Here is a 21,828-nt window from a genome sequence, read left to right as displayed (position 1 = left end):
GAAGACAGCACCGCAGACAGATTGATATATTTTTTTCCTAACTTACATATTCAGACTTTCTGTTTAACAGTAATAAATAATTCAATACATAATAAAAAGGATGGTATGCCTAGGGGAATGGGCCATATTTGAACCACAGTGCTGCATAAAGCCAACTCCTTCTTGCCATAGACGTCTCAAAGCTGGCATTGCCAACAATGTCTTTGCAATAAAGTACTAAAGTTATTTATATGTGCTGTCTGAACACATTTTCCCCGTCAATTTCATTTTAAAATAATGTTATGCTTCTGAATATATACTTTTAAACTAATACAAAGTCAAAAGACCTTGCATGTAAATTTTAAAGTGGATATACTAGCCTTCTATTAAATAACGTGTCTGAATGCACATCTCCCCTCACTGTATATTTCTATAACAGAAAATAAATCAGAAGTCTCAATAACTATTTAAAAAATATATCAGTTTCAGTATTTGTATTCAGGAAACTTTATTAGTTTCCATTCTTTTCAGGAGACTTGTTTCAGTTTTTCAGAATTCAACAAGGATATTTTTCCATACCTCCAAAGTTCAGTTTTAGAAGTTTGTTCCATTTTCTACTTTGCACGATCCAAATAATAAAACACATTGTGATGTTGATGTCTGGACTCTGGGGTGGTCAGTCCATTGTTTTGAGAACACCAGCCGCTTCCTTGCTTAATATACAACTTTCATTTTCATTAACAGCTTCTTTGATGATGGACAGAAACACCTGTGGTTTTTTTTCAGATGTGAAGCAATTTCATTTTTTGAACTCTGTTTAGAAAACTCCAGTTTTCACTTATTTTGCTCTGACTTTCCCCTTTCTTGTGCAAGTGAATTAACACTTCATAAATATCTCTTGAAAAATAAACAGCGTCTACCTCATCACCATTTCGACTGGAATAAACGAAGGGTACTCTTTGACTACACTCTATAAGGTCAAAGTATGTGGACCATTGCAGCTTTTACAGACTGACACATAGGAGAAAGACATCGGTCTATTCTCTTTATCAAAATAGTTTATTTAGAAGCTTTTTATGTCACAAAAAGCAAGACAGAATCCTTCCTTATCTCCGAGTGTCCCAATGACAGCTTCTCACACTCAACTAAAAGTAAGGGACAAAATAAAATACATTTTTTTACGTGAAGAGCTAGGGGACAAAAATCAATGCAGATCTTATAAAAGCAATACTTCACATCACTGTCATTTGTTCTCTAGATTCATACACTTTAAGAGACTGGTGGGTTTGTCATCTGGTTTACAATATTTGTACACAGTGTGAAACTGAACACAGTCAGGAAATGCTGAACATACAGACCTGGAGGAAGAGCTCATTGTGTAAAATGGGACCACAGTACAGTTGAGGTCCTGAGAGAGCAGCTCCCAAAAGTCTCTGAATACGTGAGAAAGATGGCAGGTTGGTGCACACAAAACAAGGGGCTGGGACGCAGTTGTCCAGGAGGGTCAAAATGTGGAGTTTATCCTCCCCTCTGAATAGCAGAGCAAGATACAGGCTATTAACGAAAAGATTGCGGATTGGAAGAGAAGGAAAGTGGAGCGAGAAACAGCAGGGGGTGGGTTGGGCATTTTCCTCTGCTTAGACACTACAGTAAAGATTCCATCTTCTTTCAAAAGCAGGCAAGGGGTGTTAAACTGTCCCCCCACTACTATATCATAATATAAAATCTAGACAACATCTCTCTGAGGGCAAACAGGCAGAAATGTATCAGTGGTCTTTGCGTTCCAAGACATACATGTGATGGCCTGCGACTTCAAGGACAGTGACTCCCCCTCCACCCCCAACCTCTAGAGATGCTGTGTCCTTGGGTGACCAATGCCAGGAAAGACTGTGTTTTACTTTCCTGGGATCTTGGCTCTTTTGCGGGCAATGGCATCCTCCACGGCCTTCAGCTGCTTCAGTAACTCCTCGCGGCGAGACAGGGTGCTGCTGGGTTTTCCTGAGCTGGAGCCGGAACCAGAGCCTGGCCCAGGAGCAGCAGGCTTACCTGTAGAAGCAGCAGGGCCTTTCCCAGAAGATTTGGTTGGTGGAGACAGAGGACGCTTCCTGGAGAAGCAAAGAACATTTAAGAGTTAAACACTGGCAAGTGCAAGATTTGACATCTCTGGAACTCACCCTTTGGTTGAGTTCATTCATTAATTACATTTCCAGTGTTATATGTGTAAAATATGATTAAGAGGGTCTGCATGAAGTAAAGGTTAGGGTATGTCTTTAAACATATCTGAGAATACAATAAAGGAAAACCAACCATTTTCTGACAGCATTTTAAACTATTGGTCTTACAGTAAGAAACTAACCAATTACTTTGTGAATAATTAAAAAGCACTTACTGAAAATGTTGAAGCCTAAAATCATGATCAAACAGCTACCATTCACATGGTATATGTATATATATTTTTAAAAACATTGTGAAATATGCAGAACATGCATGAAAAAAAATCTCTACTCTTCAGCTACATAATTAGCTGCAGAAAATTAAACTAGGGCTGCTACAAACAGTGAATATGATCATTTTATATTTCTGAGGAAAAAACGGTTTATGAGCTCATAACATTTAAAGATTCAGAATTATGAGATGAATGAATAGATTAAAAAAAGATAATTCAATTGAAAACACTTCATTGTATTTGACTTAACTGCACTTTTGGCAGTCACAACAATAACTCTACAGCGAGCAACATAGTCAACACAGTCAACCAAAAAAGTGAGAAACAGAACACAAGTCAACAGAAGTCAAACAGAACACAATCCGGACACTTGTATGTGTACTGCAGGTCTGATAGGGGTGGGTGGGAGGAAATAAAATGAAATGAGAGATGTTCACCATTTCAGACCATGTGTGCACTTGTGATGACCACTTCCCATGTGCACATGATCACACATGCTGTGAGTGACATCAGACTCGCACGTACACACAGTATATATCCCTGGGTTTTCCCTTCTTAATAACAATCAATCTTCTAAACAAAGGTTGGAGACTCAGCAAATATTTCTCAGTGAATTATAATCATGAAGTTCTGAATATCTGGAAAGCCAGATACATATTACTGCTTACTAAAAAACAAAAGAGAAAAAAGAAGGCCCAGGCTAATGATTTCACATTTGTAAACAAACAACTGAGTCTGCCAAGTTGCGTCATCTGTGCTGTCCTTGGTGGTTTAGTTAATCAAATGTCAGAGACAATCTGGGAATTTTATAAAATGACCACCATTACTGTGCACAATTTCAACAGCTCACCTAACCCATAAGAAAAACTCATGTTTCACATTGATCAAATATTTTGTTGAGCTTCCACATTACCTTCTGTGTTCTGAAAGGTCAGTGAGCTTAGTTAAATTCAGTAGTTAAGCTAACAAATACAATTAAGGCTCTGCAGAGTCAAAGCTTTAAACTCCATACTGATCCAAAAATCTGTCAGAAGCTGAAACTCGAGGTGGTTTTAGGAGTATCTGAATTTTGAAGGAGGCCTGTGAAAATCGGTGCTCAAAATGAAGCAAGTCACAAAAACGTATACCTTTCTCCCTGTGCGGGCATGGGCCGAGGTCCTTGGCCTCTAGAATGGTCCATTCTTGGTGAGAGTGGGGGACGTCCAGGCATTCTCCTGTCTCTACCTGTGGAAAATTAAAGGTACAATATTCCAGTGATGGCCTCAAAGTGTGGACACAGTGCGTTTGCAGCGCACTTAAGGAAATGAAACTGTCAACAAGGAAATGTTTCTGTCTGGTAGGATTTCCGGAAGCCCTTGTTACCAAAGGCCTAGCCACACTGGGTACATAGGGACCTATCCGTATGGAGAACCCAAAATTATAGACTGGACTTCTATGTGGGTTTTTTTTTTTAACTGCATGACCTTAATAATGAGAGGGCTGTTTACCAGTAGCTTCTCACCTCTATCAGGAGACAGGGCTATCCTCTTGCTGAGAGGGGATGTTGGTCTCTCTTTGTCTGCAGGGAAGTACCTCTTTCTATTGCTTCTATCTGCCTGCTTTTGGAGATGTAGCATAGAATAACAGTTAGTCACATGGTAGATGTTTAGATTAAACAGCATACAAGTAATCACACTGAAATAAACAGTTACCTTGTTGAGCAGGGTGAGTTTGATGTCCTTATGTGATCCATATGCCCCTGGAGGACCCACAGACGGTGCGCTCAGGGCATGTCCCCGATTTCCAGGTCCAGACCTTGGCATGCCAGAGTCAGCTTTGGGCGGAAGATCAGAGGTGTCGACCCTCTTCCTCTCGTCTTTAAAGGTCTCGTCTTTCTTTGGGAGTTTTCCTGTATGAAACAAATGAGAACAATAAATGTCAACAACCAGAAGTAACTGGGAAAAAACAAAACAAAAAACAAAACAAAACAAAAAAAAAACACACAACAATGGCATGTAAATGGCAAAGTTCAGATCAGTTTCACTAACATGACTCACTGAATTTTTTTGCGGCAGAGACATTGCACTACATTACGCAACCACAATACAGTTTGGGTCCTTGCAATTGCTACTGCATTAGTGTTCAGTTCCAAACCATGGACCAATTCAAACACACACACACACACACACACACACATATACATATATATATATATATATATATATATATATATATATATATATATATATATATATATATATATATATATATATATATATGTAATCTGTAGAATGAGATCTCCATGGGATCTTCACAGACCAATAAAAACCATGTGGTATTCAACAGTGACACAGCACTGCATCATGAGTGAGTGTGTACATACCTCTGTCTGTGTCAGCATCCCTGTCCCGTGCGGATGGGCGGTCACGAGGAGGGCCGCGCTCCTTACGTGCATGGCCTGGTGTGGGTGAGCGGGAGCTGGCTGAGGAGACAGGGCTGGCTAGGTCAGCATACATATCATCAGAGTCTGCGCTCCTTACGGAGCTGCTGCTGGAGGAGGCTGACGATACCGAAGAAACGCTGCTCACTGACAGAGACCTGCAGCACAAACAACACAACAGGTATATCATCACTGACTATCACAAGAAAAAGAAAAAAAGAACAGGAAAACAAACAGATGTACTGAAATCTAGGGTACTGGCTGTTAGTTGTAAGCAGTGTTCTCAGCAGTCCACACCTGGATTTACGGGATCCAGACCGGGAGTGGGAGAGAGAGGCAGAGGATGATCGAGATCTGGAGCGTGAGCTGGAGCCAGAATAACTGCTGCCACTGCCACTCACACTGCCGCTTAGCGTTCGCCTGACAGAAGGGGAGGGAGGGAGAGGGAGAGGGAGAGGGAGAGGGAGAGAGAGAGACAGAGAGAGAGAGAGAGAGAGAGAGAGAGAGAGAGAGAGAGAGAGAGAGAGAGAGAGAGAGAGCGCGAGAGCGAGAGCAGAGACAATTAGTTACACCCCCCAGACATGATTACTAAATGTGCTAACATTTTACTTGTGAAGAATTAGGTTCTTGCCTGATCCTGACTGATTATATCAGCAGGCCGATAACATTTGCCAACACTGACATCCCATAGTTTTATCAGTGAAAATAACAACTTTTTTTGATGGCTGAATCACTGGGATTAAAACTCACGACCTTTGACACTTGTGCCAGTAGGGGACCCTATATGAGTCACATCTTGTTTAATTATATAACAGCAATAGTGGTTAACACAAAATATCATTATAGTTAACATGACAAAACCATGCAAAATGTATCCAAACCTAAGAATGTTATGCATGAAAAACTTTTTCATATGTAAAACCATTGAAAAATAAGGCATTAGTAGAAACCTAAGAAAAAGGAATTCTGGGTAGCTCCACCTCCCACGTTACAATTTTTCGATTATTAGTTCTTTGCGAGTTTAGGAAGTGACAACTGAGGACTAACAATTACCCCTGGCAGTAAAGCACTGTTTAAAACTATGAAATTAAACATGTTAATATAAAATGATATAGGCCAATATCGATTACCTAAAATTTTAACTACTTAGAATCAAAATGTGCATGCAATGACCTAGAAACAGCCCTCTTAATAAGAGAATCGGGGGTGGGGATATGTTGTGAGTAAAACAGCAGGATAGACCGCTGCCATGCAATCAATATAGATAATACCTTCAAAAAATTCCAAGAACACAAATGTATTTTTAAGGGGGGCATTATTATATAATAATAACAACAACAACAACAACAACAACATTATTACTATTATTTAAGTACTACATTTAATGGCTTGAGGCCATTACAACTTTTGCCTAGAAAAGGCCACGTGTGAACCTACTAAGCAAGACTTTTAAGCATGCACATCTGTCTGTTTCCATATGACATATACAGATATGGATATACCGATGTTGCCACAATTTTACCTGTTCAATTTCAGCATCAGCAACACTACAGAGGTATTGTTTCTGATGCATTTTTTCCTTAACAATACTTATTTAACCAGTACAACTTTCTAGAATGTTTCAGCCAATGACACAATCAAAGAAAACTGACAACACACATAAAAGTATCATTACAGGATTTTACAGGATCCTCTCTGGGGCTTAAGCCAATCTTTACACATACTGCTAAGCTAGCATTAACCAATGGTTTGCTCAACTTTGTTATAGTAATACAGATTGTGTTCAAATTTACTAGTCTGTCAATCTTGGTTGGTTGTATTGATGTGCTCTTTTTCACTTCATTCTCAGCTGAACACATTCAATTATTTCATTCTTTAAATTAACAATGGAGCTGGTTAATTGTAAGAAGTCATGGAAAATTCTTTTACAGTGCATTGTTCAAGGCACAAACTCAGTTCTCCATTCAGCATCACCTGATGAAACCAAAGCAACTATTTAAGGCTGTGTTGTTAAATCAAGCATTTTCGCAATGTTTCCCCATCAGGAGAATCAGAATGTAGTTCGATAGGGGACAGAGTTCAGAATCATTAACAGTATTTTCCAAGAAGGCAGGAAAATCGACATGCTAATACAGTATGTTCCCTCAGCAAAATTTAAAGGTCAAAAGGTTCTATGACAGTTACATTGTCAATAAAAAGCCAACAAATGTTCTTCTATGCCAGACCTATGGAAAGCCAGGAGAGACCTGAGATTTTCCCCCAGAGTCCATCAGAACGCCCACACAGGGTATTCCATCTCTCTCACACAGACACACACAGACAGAGCTCTGTTCTATCTGACCAACCACTGAATTCATGCAAATTGACCCAGAAACACACACAACCTAACACATGACCAGACACATTAATACACCCACCAGTAGAGAGGGAAGACTTTACACGTAGAAATGATTGAGAAAAGTGAGGGTTTGCGGCATATGGCAGAGAGATTATATAAGGTATTTTTCTCTCTCTTACAAGCACAGACATAGTACCTGCGAGGATTTTGTGGATGGCGCTCTTTCCTACGGCCTTCCCGCATGTTGGTGGGTTTTCCCAGTTCACGAGGTGGTGGTGGTCTGCCTCCCTCACGAGGGTTGGGAGGTTTGCTCCCCTCTGTAAAGGTTTTTGGAGGCTTGCCCAGCTGGCCTGGCAGTGAGGGACTGGGGATCTTCTTGGGGGGGCCTTTTTCCCTGCGAGGAGGTGGCAGCGCACCAGGCTTCAACAGGTGGCTTGAGGAGGAGAACACACTTATCTTTCTGTTTGCATGCAGTACACGAATACACATGTAACATATGCCTGCACTCAGCAAGCACAGTTACTCTAGCAGCAAAGTGACAAGAATCAGTTAACTGACATTTGAGATTTCCCACAGATCAAACTTTGAGCTTTAATTGGTTTTTGAGAGGAGCTTTTTACAGTTTTCAGGTTTCTCAGTGGCATCAGCAACATTATTTTAGGCTTCGGTATAGATTACAGAATAGTGATTACTGGTTATATTTGCGTTTTATTGGTGGACAAAGTCTAAGTACATTGTTCTATACACTTACTACTGAGAACTAGGCCTTAGGAGACCACTAAACTTTGCAATGGACATGAAAAATTAACTAATGGGGCTAAATGGATGTAAGTCATCTGATGTGGTGCCAATTAGAACATTTACTTTTTTATTTTATGTTTTTTATAGCAGGCACTGCTTAAATTTGCATCTTGTCAAATAGAATTGCTATGAATTTTGATTGAAGTAGCAGTTCATGGTGCCAAATTATTTCAACATTCAGGGCCATTAACCATGGTCAAAGGGTAAAGGCCAACTGTTCTTTTAAGGTCAAAACAAAAATACAGCAATGCAAGCAAGCACCATGAGTAAACTACTTGGCAAAGGTTATTTACACCTTTGTCATGGCACAAGCTGCTAAGTAAACGACTGCATGAATGAGAGTGTTTGTGAATACGTGTTTGGTATCTACCCTTTCACTGACCCAGGCTGCTCTGCCTTATTCTTGTTGGCATTCCTCTGTGCTGAGGGTGTTGGGGAGGGAGAGGATGAGTAGGATCTGGATCTAAAAAAGATAAGCAAATCAACAAATACATGAACAGGCAATCACACTAAGGTTTGACTAAAATGCTTAAAAGAGAACACTCAGAAACTGGCTGAACTGTCTATTCAAGGCAATGTAAACCTTACTTTGGAGGAAAGTTAGCTACAATTAATTTGGAATTTCGCAGTGATGGAAAGATCATTTTCAGTACATCTTCCTGGTTAAGAGAATGATATTAGCATACATCTGACAGTTTGTGCATTATTATTCTATGGTGATGTCTGCTACTTCCACATATGATGCATGCCACCATGCGTGTGTGTATCTTGCCTGGATCGGCTGCCACTGAAAGAGCTGCGCTGGGAGGAGTGGGAGGAGTAAGAGCTGAGGGATGATGAGCGTGAGCGGGAATGGGACCTTGATCTTGAGCGTGAGGAACCAGAACCTGTGTATGAAGAAGACCGTGACGAAGACCTGAGGAGAGACCAACTGGTTAATGCTTCATTTTCATGCTAACTTAGTATTCATACTACAATTCGCAGTGAACAGGCATCTTAACTAATAAAACCTTTCATTTTCAACAATTACAATAAATAATATTGACATGCATTGAGAACATTGGAGGCACATACTTTACAAGACACTGTACTGTACAGCGTAGCTGCAGAGAAGAAAGAGCTACTACAAAGTAGACTTGGGTAATATAGCAAGAATATATCACCATAGGTCAAAACATATGTATAGTCAATACATATGTAGTTTTTCTAAGGCTTAATAAGCTGGAACAGACCAAAAAAGGAACGAGCAGTGCCAGGTCTAAAAAATACTATCAAAAATTACAAATATATTTGCATTCAACATTTCACATACTGCACTGCAGTAAATCGAGTTAAATAGGACTAATTATGCTCTATTTGTAAACATGCAATTATTCTTTGTTCTTAAAGTGTTGCCAATTTTCACAATATACTCAGAGAAGCATAGTGCAATGTACTATGATGCAACTTACAATGATAACAATATCACCATATTGCTAATTCCTACTACAACATTCCCCTTTCCCTGAAAGGAGAATGTTACACATGACACTTTTGTCCCACTAATAATAAAGTGTCAACATATCGTATTTATTGTGGTCCATACAACTGCATGTCTTAACACACAGATTCTGAAGATAGTTTTATATTATAATAGGACATTTAAACTTTCCAAAGATAATTAATTTGTTGCTGTAATGCTGACTGGACAACTCTAGTTCCTGACCATATGTTATTCCACTGCAGTGTTCTTACCGAGAAGAGTTGGAGAGTGACACAGACGATCCGGAGGGTCTGTGCCGCCTGCGTCCACGGGGCGGGGACCCCATGAGCCCAGGCCGTCGCCTAGGGGACTTAGACCTACGCCACGGGTCCTTCCACTCATCTGGCCGTTTTACCATGGGAACCATCTCCTTCTTGGGTGGAGGCTCCATTGGCCCCCTGAAGAACAGAAAGGGTACAGGGTCATTTTAAACCTCTGGTGTTACATTTCCCTCAGTATACTACACAGGTACCTGCCCTGCACTACAAGTAAAGCAACACAAGTGCAACTGTTACAATAAAACTCATAGCTCAGTTACTTGTGCCTTTCATAATCATGTTATCTGCTTCCTATATTTTCTTTAACATATTTCAACCACATGTTTATATGTGCACACTTATTTTGACATTCCCTATGAAACAATGCAACTGTAAATTCCGAGATCACCGTAATGGAAAATGTATAACAAAATTATTGGTACAGGTTTTCGATGTGTATTATTGTTAAAATAACTTGTCCTTCTTAATTCTTATTCGCAGAATCTCTCTCCAGCATGAGAAGTAATTCGGAAATGCCGAAGAAAAACCTGCTCAAAGCAGATACAATAAACATGCTTGTGGTCAGCTTGTAGTTCTACCTAAAGCAGCATTTATAAATGTTCCATATTTCATAGCAGTACACAACAGACGGTGACATGCCCCATGAAAACGTTGCCACGGTGACAGTGTAGCAGACAAAAATGGAGGATTATCAGAGTAGAGTTTAGCAGTGTCGATTGCTTATTTAACACAGTTCCCAAAATGATCAACATCTGGTTTATTCCACCGCCGTGATTGACAGCATTTGAGAAAACTGAACTCTTGATGGAATGTTCTGCTGACTGCTGCCAGCCGCAGCCATATAAACAGTATACTAATTAACATAAGAGCGACTGCAAGTAGCATGCAGCGGTGCAATTTTGTTTAAAACATCCTTCTGTGGAGTTTAAAAAAGGTTTTCATGCTCTTGTTTAATTTGTCTTGGAGGCAGCACTGTTTGTGGTTCACTGTTTTAGCGTTTATGACAATACAGCAAAATTTATATCAGAAGAGAACATCATACCAGTATTTACTTTTATACCACTAACGCTCTGATCCCTACTAGTACCATACTTTTGTCAGAAGGGTCACGCTTACTTACACACACACACATACACACACACACCCCTCTTCTAAACTGGTTATCCCTCTGGGTTGCAGGGGGTGCCAGAGGGCTCATGCTTAATTCAATTTTTCAAAAAAAAAAACAAAACAAAAACAAAACTATGTAATGATCAAAAAATGACCACAAAGAAAACTGATTTGACTGAAACTGAGTGAACCACTGAAAAGCTTATATGATGTGAAGACACTCAACTAAAGAAATCATCTCACTCGCTCACCTCACTCACCTAACATAAAAAAGCTAGTTTCAGGAGGGGAAATGTCAACGGGAATGTTTGGTACAGACAGGATTTTTTAACAGCCATAATCTTCCTGGTTTGATAATCGGACTAACAATTACATCGTTTTCCTGATAAGTTAGTTAACAATGACAGTATGTGAGAGGAAACAAAAACATGATAGTGCTGGTAACCATGCTCTTGGCTGATCTGGCTGACATCACTTGCCAAAAATAGAGAGGTGGGGACGGACACACACATACACACACACACACACACACACACACACACACACACACACACACACACACACGCGCAAAACAGCAATAGTTCATGGCCATTTAGAGGAAAGCAATTTTAAAAGACGGATGAAGAAAGGAAATTTTAGGACTTTCCCTTATATAAGCCAAGAGCATTCTTCCTTTTGATGGAGGCAAAAAATAACCTCACACAGTTTGCATGAACTGGTGGCCTATTTTTTTTTGTTTTCTTTTCAGTGCATTAGTTCTATATTCCCCTCAACTCCCAACATACTGTTCTTTGACAAAAGCATTTCAGAAAGGTGAAGTGCAGAACAATAGCATGAGAGAAGTTGTTCTTTAATCTAGCAGGTAATGTTAGAGTGGAAACACAAAGAGCAACACAAAACGCTGTGGAACTAGAGCCGCCATGCAAAAAGGCAATTCCTGTGAAAGCAGTCACGTGTCAGAGAAATTCCTCTTGGGTGACGCAAAGATGACCAACCTAAAAGCTGGCAGAGCACTGGTGCTAAAAATAGAACAAACAGGCATGCTATATTTAGAAAAGTGATCCCTTCAGAAATGTAATTTCCTCTTTTGTGCAGGTGATGGTGCTTGGAGGGGGTGTGATTAGGTCAAGGAAGAAGTGGAATAAACATTTAATGAAGGACATAAACACATTTGACCCAAAACTAGTGCAAACTGCATAAACACAATAGGGTGCACTGACCTCATCACTCAAATCCAACAAAAAGTTGTGCTTCATGAGGAGTGGGATTAATAAAAATGGAAAAAATTATCATCAGTAGTCCAATAATACAATTAAAGCTAAAGATAACAACCAAACAAATAATAATTTACTAATCTGTCTTTGCCAAAATAAGTGTGCATTTCCCAGACACCAGACATTCCATATCAGTGCATCACTACTTTCCATTTTCTCTCTGAGAATTGCAAAAAAAATACTCTGTTTTCTCTGAACGTATATCAAAAATTTGATTAAGATTTTATTGTAAGAGCTCCCTACGTTGTAAAGAATTTCAGGAACAGCTCAGTGCTACATTGGAGATGCTGCATAATAAGAAAGATTGGAAAGTGTTGGGAGGCATCTAGTATAAACAGACCTCCAAGATTCTTAAATTAACTTATCATTAATTCAAAGTTCAAGTTTGAAACACTGAGAGCTAACCGTTCGCAGCAGAGTTTTAACTTTCTCTCGAAGCCCCACATACCTGCATATATACTGAGACAGAAATTAATTAGACCCAGTCAGGGATGGCAATATTAAACAAAAATGTTCAATTTAAAAGTATAAAACAAATGCACCAGAAAAGTGGCAAACCATTCCACTAGCACCAAGATTAAAGCGCTGATTAAGGTCATGACCAATTACTAGCTTAGCATAAACCCAGTCTGGAAAACACACTTTAGCAAAGATGAAAAGACTAAACAATTTGTCATACTTAGAGTTCACAGATTTTACACATCAAAATCTATCCTTATCCATCCTCATCAGAAGACCATAATTAGCTTGCTTAGCATGTTCACAGAGAGTGTATGGAACACAGAGATGGAAACAGAGAGGTGGAAAGATGGAAGACAGATAAGAGCCATAAATGTCAGCCACTGCCCAAAACTTGTAGAAAAATGGGCCGGTACATTTTTGTGTCAGATGAATAACTGAGCTTGCTTTATCAGATGAGATAATGACCTAGAACTAACACTAGAGCTAATCAGAGCTAAGCAGTCTGCAGGCAACATGCATAGCCTTCTTATCTTTGGAATAGTTTTCTTACAGACATCATACACATCCCACAGCGATCAGCAGACCCTGCCCTGTCCAGTCAGAGTGAGAACATCAAGGTGTGGAGTATCACCGAGTTACCTGGCTACAAAAACATCCAAAACCACTCGATACTCTGATATTACATCTGTTTTTGGGTTACATAGCTCAAAAACCATCAAACATACAAACATACAGACATGACATTGATACCGTGTGGGGGAGAGCTGCAGAGCTCTGATCTGTATCTGTTCAGTCAAATTAGTGCATTATATTCATTCTAGCAATAGTTTATTAACTTAAAATAACTAATTCAGTTTCATCTTTCAAGTTCAATTGAATTCAGGTATTATATACAGTAGACAGTAATTATTACAACTAATGGCAAATGTCTGTCAATGTGAATAATAATTATTTATAAATAAAGTATTCTGTACTTATCCTGAACAAAAAGTACCTGCCCTGAAAAAAACATTTCAATGCCTGCCTTGATGGATATCAAAGTTTTAGCACTCAGCATGTATCCAAGATGACAGTCAATAAAAAAAACAACAACATGGCCACCTAATGCTAATCATTTATTTATACTCAATGACAAACATTATAAACCATAATCAAAATTACTGATTTTAGCTCACAAACTGACAACTATCTTCAAAGTGTGTATAGGCAAAAATAAAAACAAATTAGCAGGTGCAAAGTAAACTTTGATCAAAAATGGCCAAATTCATAAAGATATCAAAATTCTGGTAGCACTGACATGTCAAATAACGACATATCCAAGTAGCCCAGGGTCTCTTGAAAATAATACGACGTGCAACTGTCTCATGTAAATACTTTAATTGTAACTGATCAAAATACCAAAACAAACATGCAAAATTACCTTAGGGTTGCAAGAATTAACAACGCATCTTCACAACATACTGGCATTCAGGCACTTCGTAATATAATATACTTAAACTGCAAACGCAAACAAAACTATCACGTTACAGCCTAGTAGTGGGCAGTGAGGGCAAAAAAGCATATCACGGTAAAGATTACTGATTGTTTCGGTTTATATCACAGTATTGTGTATGTATGTATTTTTTTCAAATAAAACCCATTCTGAACACTCAAGCAAACCCTACCTTTTTTGTAGACTAATGATGTATTATTGTGGATGTCCCTTCTCTTATAATAAGAACCATACTTAATAACTGAAGTAAATCTGAAATATTTTTGGGGGCAAAAAAGTAAAACATATTAAAAATATATACAGATGTCAATATTGCTTTCTAACATTAACAAGATAAAGGCAAGTGTATGTAAAGCCCACAACGGCTGGCAAAAACGCTTTTACATCCGAGAGTCATTTGTCTCATACATGCGTTTCTTACACTCAAGCTTTAATCTACGACCGTTAGATGTTACTGGAATGTAAATACAAGTTGTTCACACTATCAAATTTGGCTAAGAAGCTGTGGAGCCTCTTGGCTTGTACGCCAAGACCATGGCATCGCCTGAAGCAGCTGGCTGGCTGAGGAGGGACACAGACGGTACACATACAAAGTTGGCTAGTCTACACACTAGACTAATAGCTAACAGCCAACCTCAAGAGACTGGCTTTTCTTTCCACTCTTTTCCCCCTTTAATTTATTACAATCTGATGGCTGCTACTCTGACAATAAACTGAACTAACTTACCCCAAGCTGCAACTCACTGCATGAGAGGTGAAGGAACTGGCATGTTTTGTGATGTTTGTACATCACGTTATCTGCATTTACTTACATACTGGTATAACCGTAATGACAAAACTAATACCTTAAAAAGAATTTCAACCGGTATGTCAGATGAAGTGATATATTGCCTATTACCATGATAGCCTTAAAAGAAAAACAGCATTTCACTGAATTGTCACTTTCCATGATGGTATGTCACTAAGGAGTTTCTGATCAGTATTTGAATGCTGGTATGATTTAATTTTGCCCTGTTGCAGTAGACACAAAAAAATTGCACAGAATACTAAGCCGAAGTGTTCATTATGTTAAACTGTTGAAAACTTACTGATGAAATACAAGAATATTCCTAGGAAATTCTTCTGATCATACTGTAATTAACTGCAAAACTTAGTTCTGTTAATAAAATGCAGGGGATTTTTTTTCACTGTTTATTTATTAATTAACAGGTTTATTGTTTATAGTAGCATCCTGCAAACAGATTGTTAACGTAAGCAGGTAGCACTGTCTAGCTAAGTTACAAACACCTTGGTAATAAACGTTTGATTTAAAAAGCTTAAATAACCTACTTGCTGGGAGTTTGGGTTAGGACTAGGACTTTGTGAGGAAAATGCACACAGATCTCTCTGACTGATATTTAGGCAGATTTGATGTCACCTATGCCAAATTTAGTCCCATCTCAAATCGAATAGAAGAAAGCAGAAAAAGTCATTTCCAAAACCAGTTTAAAAAGTAAAAACATCACAGAAACTATGCATAATAGAAGGAAATCATAGAAATGAGTGGACAGGTGCTTTAACTCACACAATCCTCCAGACTGAAACACTGATTGCATACCCTGACATTGTAATAACTGTTTTGCGATGTATTATATGGGCAGTTTAGGTGTGAATTGGCTGTAAACCACTGTAATGCTAGATGTGCCTTGGAAAATAATGTCAGGCGGCATCCCTCGCTTTTATGTAACTTTCACATAGCGCAGACGGTCAGTACTCTTTTGTGAATAGTACACAATTATCAGGGACTGCAAAACAAAGTCACGCTGCTCTTCTTCATTATCTGTTAGTCACACTGCATGCTCAGAGGTAAGCTTGTTTCTTTGGTATGCTTGGGTGTTACCTGGGAAAGTCTAAGTAGAAGTCAGGAGTACTGCATTGTGGAAGTTGTCTTAATGCTCATGCAGACCTCAGTGGCGGAAAAAAAGTATATTAATTTCATGAACTATGTTTTGCCAATCTTGACTGATTTGTTTTCAGAGAGCATAAATAATTGTTAGATTAATGTTAGATTAGATTTGCTGACACTGACAAATAATAGAAATTTCTATAAACAGTCATAAAATTAGTTAATTATGACTGCTTTATCCAGCTTCATTTCTGAAATTCATAAACATATGACTTCTAAAACATCCCCTCAAATTTCTTTTACAGTGAACTAGGTGTGGACCATTTGAACTTACATTTGCCAGTTACTCATTTTCCAATTTGTGAACAATAATGACATCCCAAAACACCAAAAAATCTATGTATTTACAATGATAATTAGCAGTGGGCGATATAACGATTCATCTGGTGTCCCAGTTGACATACTTTCTCAAGTATGAGTTTCGTCATATCAGTATGCCACAAAAAGTGGAGGTAATGCTAACTTAATCCCTTTTGGCTGAACAGCTAAGCCAGGGAGGTTTCAGTCATGTTTCAAATGAAAATGAAAATGCAGCAAATCCTCAATCACCTGCCGCTGTCTAGTCCATTGCATCTGAAACAGTCCACTTTGCAGTGGATAGCGAGGAATGGCCTGTCTTTTGGGGGGAACTTAGCCTAACATGGACACCAGAGCACTTCTGTTTTCTCTTATACTGACTAAAAGGAGCCGCCTGACTCTGTTAGCTTCATCAGATAATGTTCTCGGTGTTTGTGTGTGCAACAAGCCGTGGACCACCTGGTAATGATACTGTGAATGACTTATATTTTCCAAACTCCTGCAGTGTCTGATGGTCAGTGGCACAAGCGTATAGGGCACATGAGACAAATTTTCTGTTCTACCTTAAAATGGTGCAGCGGTTACATTCAGGCACCAGTACAGTTCTTTACATTTTCTAAGCTTAAACAATAAAGTCAAAACAAGTCCAAATAATCAAGCGTTCCTCCCCTTTTTGGAAAAAAAGCAAGGAATGTCACCTCCCTTTATGTGAATTACTTGTGTGAGCATAAAAGTAGTCATGTTCTCCGCCCTGAAAGCACTTTGACGTCATACAGTGATGATGAAACTTGGTAAAGGAAGTAGACTACCAAACAATATACAGATAAAGTCCAGGGTTTCAAGAGACACACAGAACGCCAGACACAAAAAGACAGAATTTGCTTTAACGTGATCATGCACAGTTTCAAAACAGTTTTTTCTTCATGACTCAGTATTGCTTGGCTCCGTTTACAAAACTCAATTATGCAATCTGGCACTAAATGAGAGTACTGCAGCGCAGTGTTGACATGAAGTATAGTATCAACAAAGCCCCTGAGTACATTTTAGGTTGTAGCTATAAGGAGGACATGGACAGTTATCTTGTGAACCTGAAACAGGTGTGCTTCCTTTTTTTGGCCAGAATACACACACTTATGGGGAATCCTCTGAAAAAACTGTTTCAAGTTCCAGCAACCGCATGTTCCTGCATATAAACACTGGCAAGCAATGCCAGTGACAACAATGGAATCAACTGAAGTAGGCCAAGAAAAAACACCAAACTTAACACAGTTTAAACTGGAAAATGCATACCAACACGTGACCTCTGCAAGCTGAAACTAACCTCACACCTGCATGACAGCACATGTTGCATCATCAAATACTACTACCCTTCCTGGTGCATGAAATAAATGACGCTGTAAATGACGTACTACCCCACCTATTGAAGGTCACAAAACAAACAAGGAATCTCCATTTTTACCATGTCAGGTTCTTTCCTCTAATTTGCTCGCATACAGCAAAGAAGGTGGAGTACAACAGACAGTACACACACACACACACACACTTTCTAAGCCGCTTATCCTTCTGGGTTGCGGGGAGGGAGCAGGAGCCTACAGTATATACAGTGCCAATGAATCACATAAATATTCTTATAAAAGCACATAATACATCATAATATGTTCCTTTAAAACGTATCTGTTTTAATTATATTTGTTTAGTAATAAACACATCTGGAGTGATCCTCAGCCATTCCATACGTATGCAGTTCGAATGTATTAATTTCTAAAAAAAACTCTTTTTAGTGATGCAGGTTTGTCTTAACTGTAGCCATCAGGACTTCACATATCATTTAACACTGAATGAGAGGACAATCATGTTTTAAGCATTTTTACAGGTGGCAGTTTGTAAGCACAGCTCAAAATACTCCTTCCTGAACTACCATCTTGTAAAAATACTTAAAACATAATGATTTTTAAGTTACTTGCTCTCAGCACAGGGAAGAACTTGTAGGTCTTCTAATGCTATACTCTTACTAATATGCTTATGTCACATTGGTGCTTCATGTGTAAGATTATTTGATCCGCCCGATTGTCCCGGCCTCTAATCGTGCGTTTATATTGGAAAATTGTGATAAATCATATTTTTATCGCCATCATGCAATCCTAGTGGTACACAGTTAAACCGTGTTGGGGTGGAGAGGTTTACACTGACCCATAAAAGGTTATTTTAAATATTGCATAATCTTTGTGAAATAAAAGAAGAGAATAAAAGGTCAGTTTATTGCAAGTTGTAGCATACAATAATCTTTAATTTGGCCACGAAACTGCAGTTAATGTAGTAACAAATAACAAATATTAGCAAGTAATAATAAATTGCAAATGTCACACAAAATTAAATGATTACCCTTAGATTAGCCTTATGCGCTCTTCTCTGAAGCCATTTCACCTGAGGCCATTTGAGAAGTGCCGTTTCGCCTAATGTACAAAAGCTGAGACTTTGCTTGTGTTTTTCCCTGAGACCTGAAGTTGTTTCCTCTGATGAACCCTGATGCTGTGGTCTGAGGATATTCTACAATGTACTTTGTATCATACAGGTGGCTATTTGTTCAGGCATAGCTGCCTGCTCCAGTACAGGACAGCAGCCATGTTTCTATGTGCATTCTAACAATTTGGTCAACTGTGGGGAAGAACACAATGACCCAAAAAAAGGGGGGGAAAAAAAAAACAAAAAAAAACAAAAAAAACAAAAAAAAACACACAAACTTTGGCTGAAACTTAACATTGCTACCTCTGGTGTTAAGAGGCTAAACAGTCAAACGTTTTGCGGCACACACAGAGGAATACATCTAAAAGTGCTTTATTATTCAAAAATAGATACGGGAATGATAAATAAGATGAATAACTTGCCTCAACTGAGCTAATGAGCTAAACTACAGCTAACAGGTACATCATAAGATGAGGTGTTTTTTTCCTTAGTGGATGATGTGCCAACATGTGAGTCTGACAAAGAAATGCATTTTCACCGTTTCTGGAAATAGCTCACATTTAGCCTACACAGTGATAAAGCAGTGCTGACTCTGCATCCTCACGTTCTTGGTAAAGCAATCACTTGTGTTTTACAGTAGCAAAGTATTATTTAAGCCCTGCTTAGATTCTATTTTTAACATCCCCTTACCCGGTTTGACTCACCACTTCTGTAATGTAGGAGTGATTTCAGTATAAAAACACTGGCATCTCAAGCTGTTAACAGAGTACTCATGTACCCATATACATTCCTAGTTTCTGCAACAGTCTCACATATGTTAAGTATAATAAATGTAATCTCAGTGTAGGATATCATGACTAAACATGTTTAAAAGTTCATATGTAGGAATAACAGTTTCTTGCTATGGTTTCCATAAAATAAATAAATCAATAACAGGTTTTTAAACCATGAGTTTTTATCATCACTTTTTTTTTGCTATTACCGAGCAACTCAACTGCCCGTCACCAGGCTCAGTCCTACTCAACACATAATATTCCGAAAGGTCAAATCATGATTGCAGATCATTGGTTCTACTGTAACAGAAGCTTTTCTCACATCTAAACTTACTGGAAAGGACAATTTATGTTTTGGTCTAGAACAAGAAGATATTAAGTGGAATTCAGCATGAAACTGACCCAACCATCTGCAGCCAAACAGTCCCTAAGCACCAAATATTCACGATGGAGAAACTTCAGATACTTTACTCTTGTAAAGAGGGCTCTTTATGCTTATCTTTGACAGACAGTTCTGGCATTCCCCAGTGTGATAAAGGGATTTTGCTTGTGTTCTTCATTTTTATGTGCTACTAAAACAGAAAGTGATGGAAAGCCACAAGCACAGTCAATTAACATATCATCATATCATGTTCAAAAAGCATTACAGACTGGGAGTGCTGATCTGGGATCTGGTCATGTCAGTAGGGTCAGCGTAAATAACACAAATCTGATCCCATATCAGCACTCCTACTTCAAAAAGCTTCGCAAATATGGGCTCAGAAATCATAACAGCGTAACCTGGCTTATTTAAACTCTGAATTCTGAAAAGAATCACTGCTTCATGACCACATCAATTGAAGAACTGATCAGGATGGTAAAATTACTCGTTGATCATTAGGTCAGCAGGTTGCACCTTCAGCAAAAAAGTAGAAACCTTGAGTGCAGAGAAACTGCAGACAAAAACCCTCATACAACAGAAGGTATAATATAAATAGTCATCTTCAGCCTAGAGCTGGGCAATATGGCCAAAAATGTTATTATGATAAACAAAATTCATATCATTTGATATGGATACATACCGCGATAAATGTCAAATCATTATTTCTTTCAAGTTTGAAGGCTGATTTTTGCTCCTAGGTGGTTAATTGCTGTTTTAAACTATCCTTTATGGTCAGAACACGACAAACACTCACCAAACAGGGGAACAATTCACAAATCTGTCATGGGAGAGAGGAAGCAAGTGTCTGGTGAGCTGTTTTTACCAGCTGGAAAAGCATGGCTGTTTTGTAATAGTCATAATTTAAGAAAGAAAACAGATTATTTTTAGCTGGTGACGAGCGCTCGGCTACCCCGCTACAAATGACATCACAGTATTCAGACACCAGCTAGCGACGACTGGATTTCTCTATACTATTGTAGTAGTTTAAGTGGCGAACCGCAAAATATCAGCACCAGACAAACAGAGTCCTCCTTTTAGGTACGTTTAAACTGAAAGCGGTGCTTTTGTGTCGTGTTTCATCTACATTATCATTAATTCTCTGTGTTGTGGGACGGAGCGCTGCTTCAAGTTAGCCAGCTGCTAAAAACAGCTAGCCTGGAAAGCTACTGCTCTCCCACTCTCCAACGCCTCACAGCTTCCTCAGTCTACTTTCGTTTAAATCAGGGCTGTAATTTAAATGAGCCCACTTCTTTCTTTCACTTTTGTTGCTTGGGAATGCACTAACACTTAAATATGACTGTCCGAGCGCTGTAACAGCGCTTTAGTTGTGAGGATTGTGATTTAACGCTGCTAAAGCTGGTTAGGATGTTAGGAAAGAGGTGAGTTCACTGTAGGACAGTACAGTTACACCACTGACCTCGTCACTCAGACTCGGTCACAGGAGAACAGATCGCCAGTTGCTCCACTCAAACAGGGAATGTATAACTTCGCGTTTCAGCCGTTGCTAAAGACTCATCTTACTCGCGGCCCCCTCCCTCTCTGATCATGTAGAAAAAAACTCGGAAGTGCGCCCTCTCCTGGCGACAGCAGAGCAGTGTCGCTTTCCTTGCAGTAGAAAACGCCACCAAGGCTTTCGCTAGAACGTGGAAGCGCAAGAATGGACTACTATATCAAACATTTATCGAACATGTCGTATCGCTCTATCGAGGAAAAGTTATATCGCGATAATTATTGTTATCGTTTTATCACCCAGCCCTACTTCAGCCTCAATCTTACAACTGCCAATCTGAATTCTGTTACCGGCAAAG

General features: G+C 39.0%; 1 protein-coding gene across 5 annotated transcripts in view; it reads right to left on the bottom strand.

Annotated features, from left to right (window-relative positions):
* Window positions 1–1,017: 1,017 nt before the first annotated feature.
* zc3h18 (zinc finger CCCH-type containing 18) overlaps window positions 1,018–21,828 on the bottom strand; it is a 30,772-nt gene continuing 9,961 nt past the window's right edge. For 3 of the 5 annotated variants that reach the window (XM_036584693.1, XM_036584694.1, XM_036584695.1), the window contains exons 10-19: window positions 9,718–9,903; window positions 8,756–8,899; window positions 8,354–8,446; window positions 7,379–7,615; window positions 5,142–5,264; window positions 4,788–5,002; window positions 4,117–4,313; window positions 3,927–4,023; window positions 3,553–3,649; window positions 1,018–2,084 (exon numbers count right to left, since the gene is read on the bottom strand). In XM_036584693.1, coding sequence (XP_036440586.1) covers window positions 1,874–2,084; window positions 3,553–3,649; window positions 3,927–4,023; window positions 4,117–4,313; window positions 4,788–5,002; window positions 5,142–5,264; window positions 7,379–7,615; window positions 8,354–8,446; window positions 8,756–8,899; window positions 9,718–9,903 — 1,600 coding nt within the window. In that variant the 3' untranslated portion in view covers window positions 1,018–1,873. The remainder of the gene's footprint in view (window positions 2,085–3,552; window positions 3,650–3,926; window positions 4,024–4,116; window positions 4,314–4,787; window positions 5,003–5,141; window positions 5,265–7,378; window positions 7,616–8,353; window positions 8,447–8,755; window positions 8,900–9,717; window positions 9,904–21,828) is intronic. The other 2 variants (XM_036584696.1, XM_036584697.1) reach the window with 2 other exon arrangements.

The sequence above is a fragment of the Colossoma macropomum genome, unplaced genomic scaffold (genome assembly GCF_904425465.1).
Source record: "Colossoma macropomum unplaced genomic scaffold, Colossoma_macropomum, whole genome shotgun sequence".
Lineage (NCBI taxonomy): Eukaryota > Metazoa > Chordata > Actinopteri > Characiformes > Serrasalmidae > Colossoma > Colossoma macropomum.
Note: the sequence above shows the minus strand (reverse complement) of the source record. Positions and strands in the feature narration are given on the sequence as shown.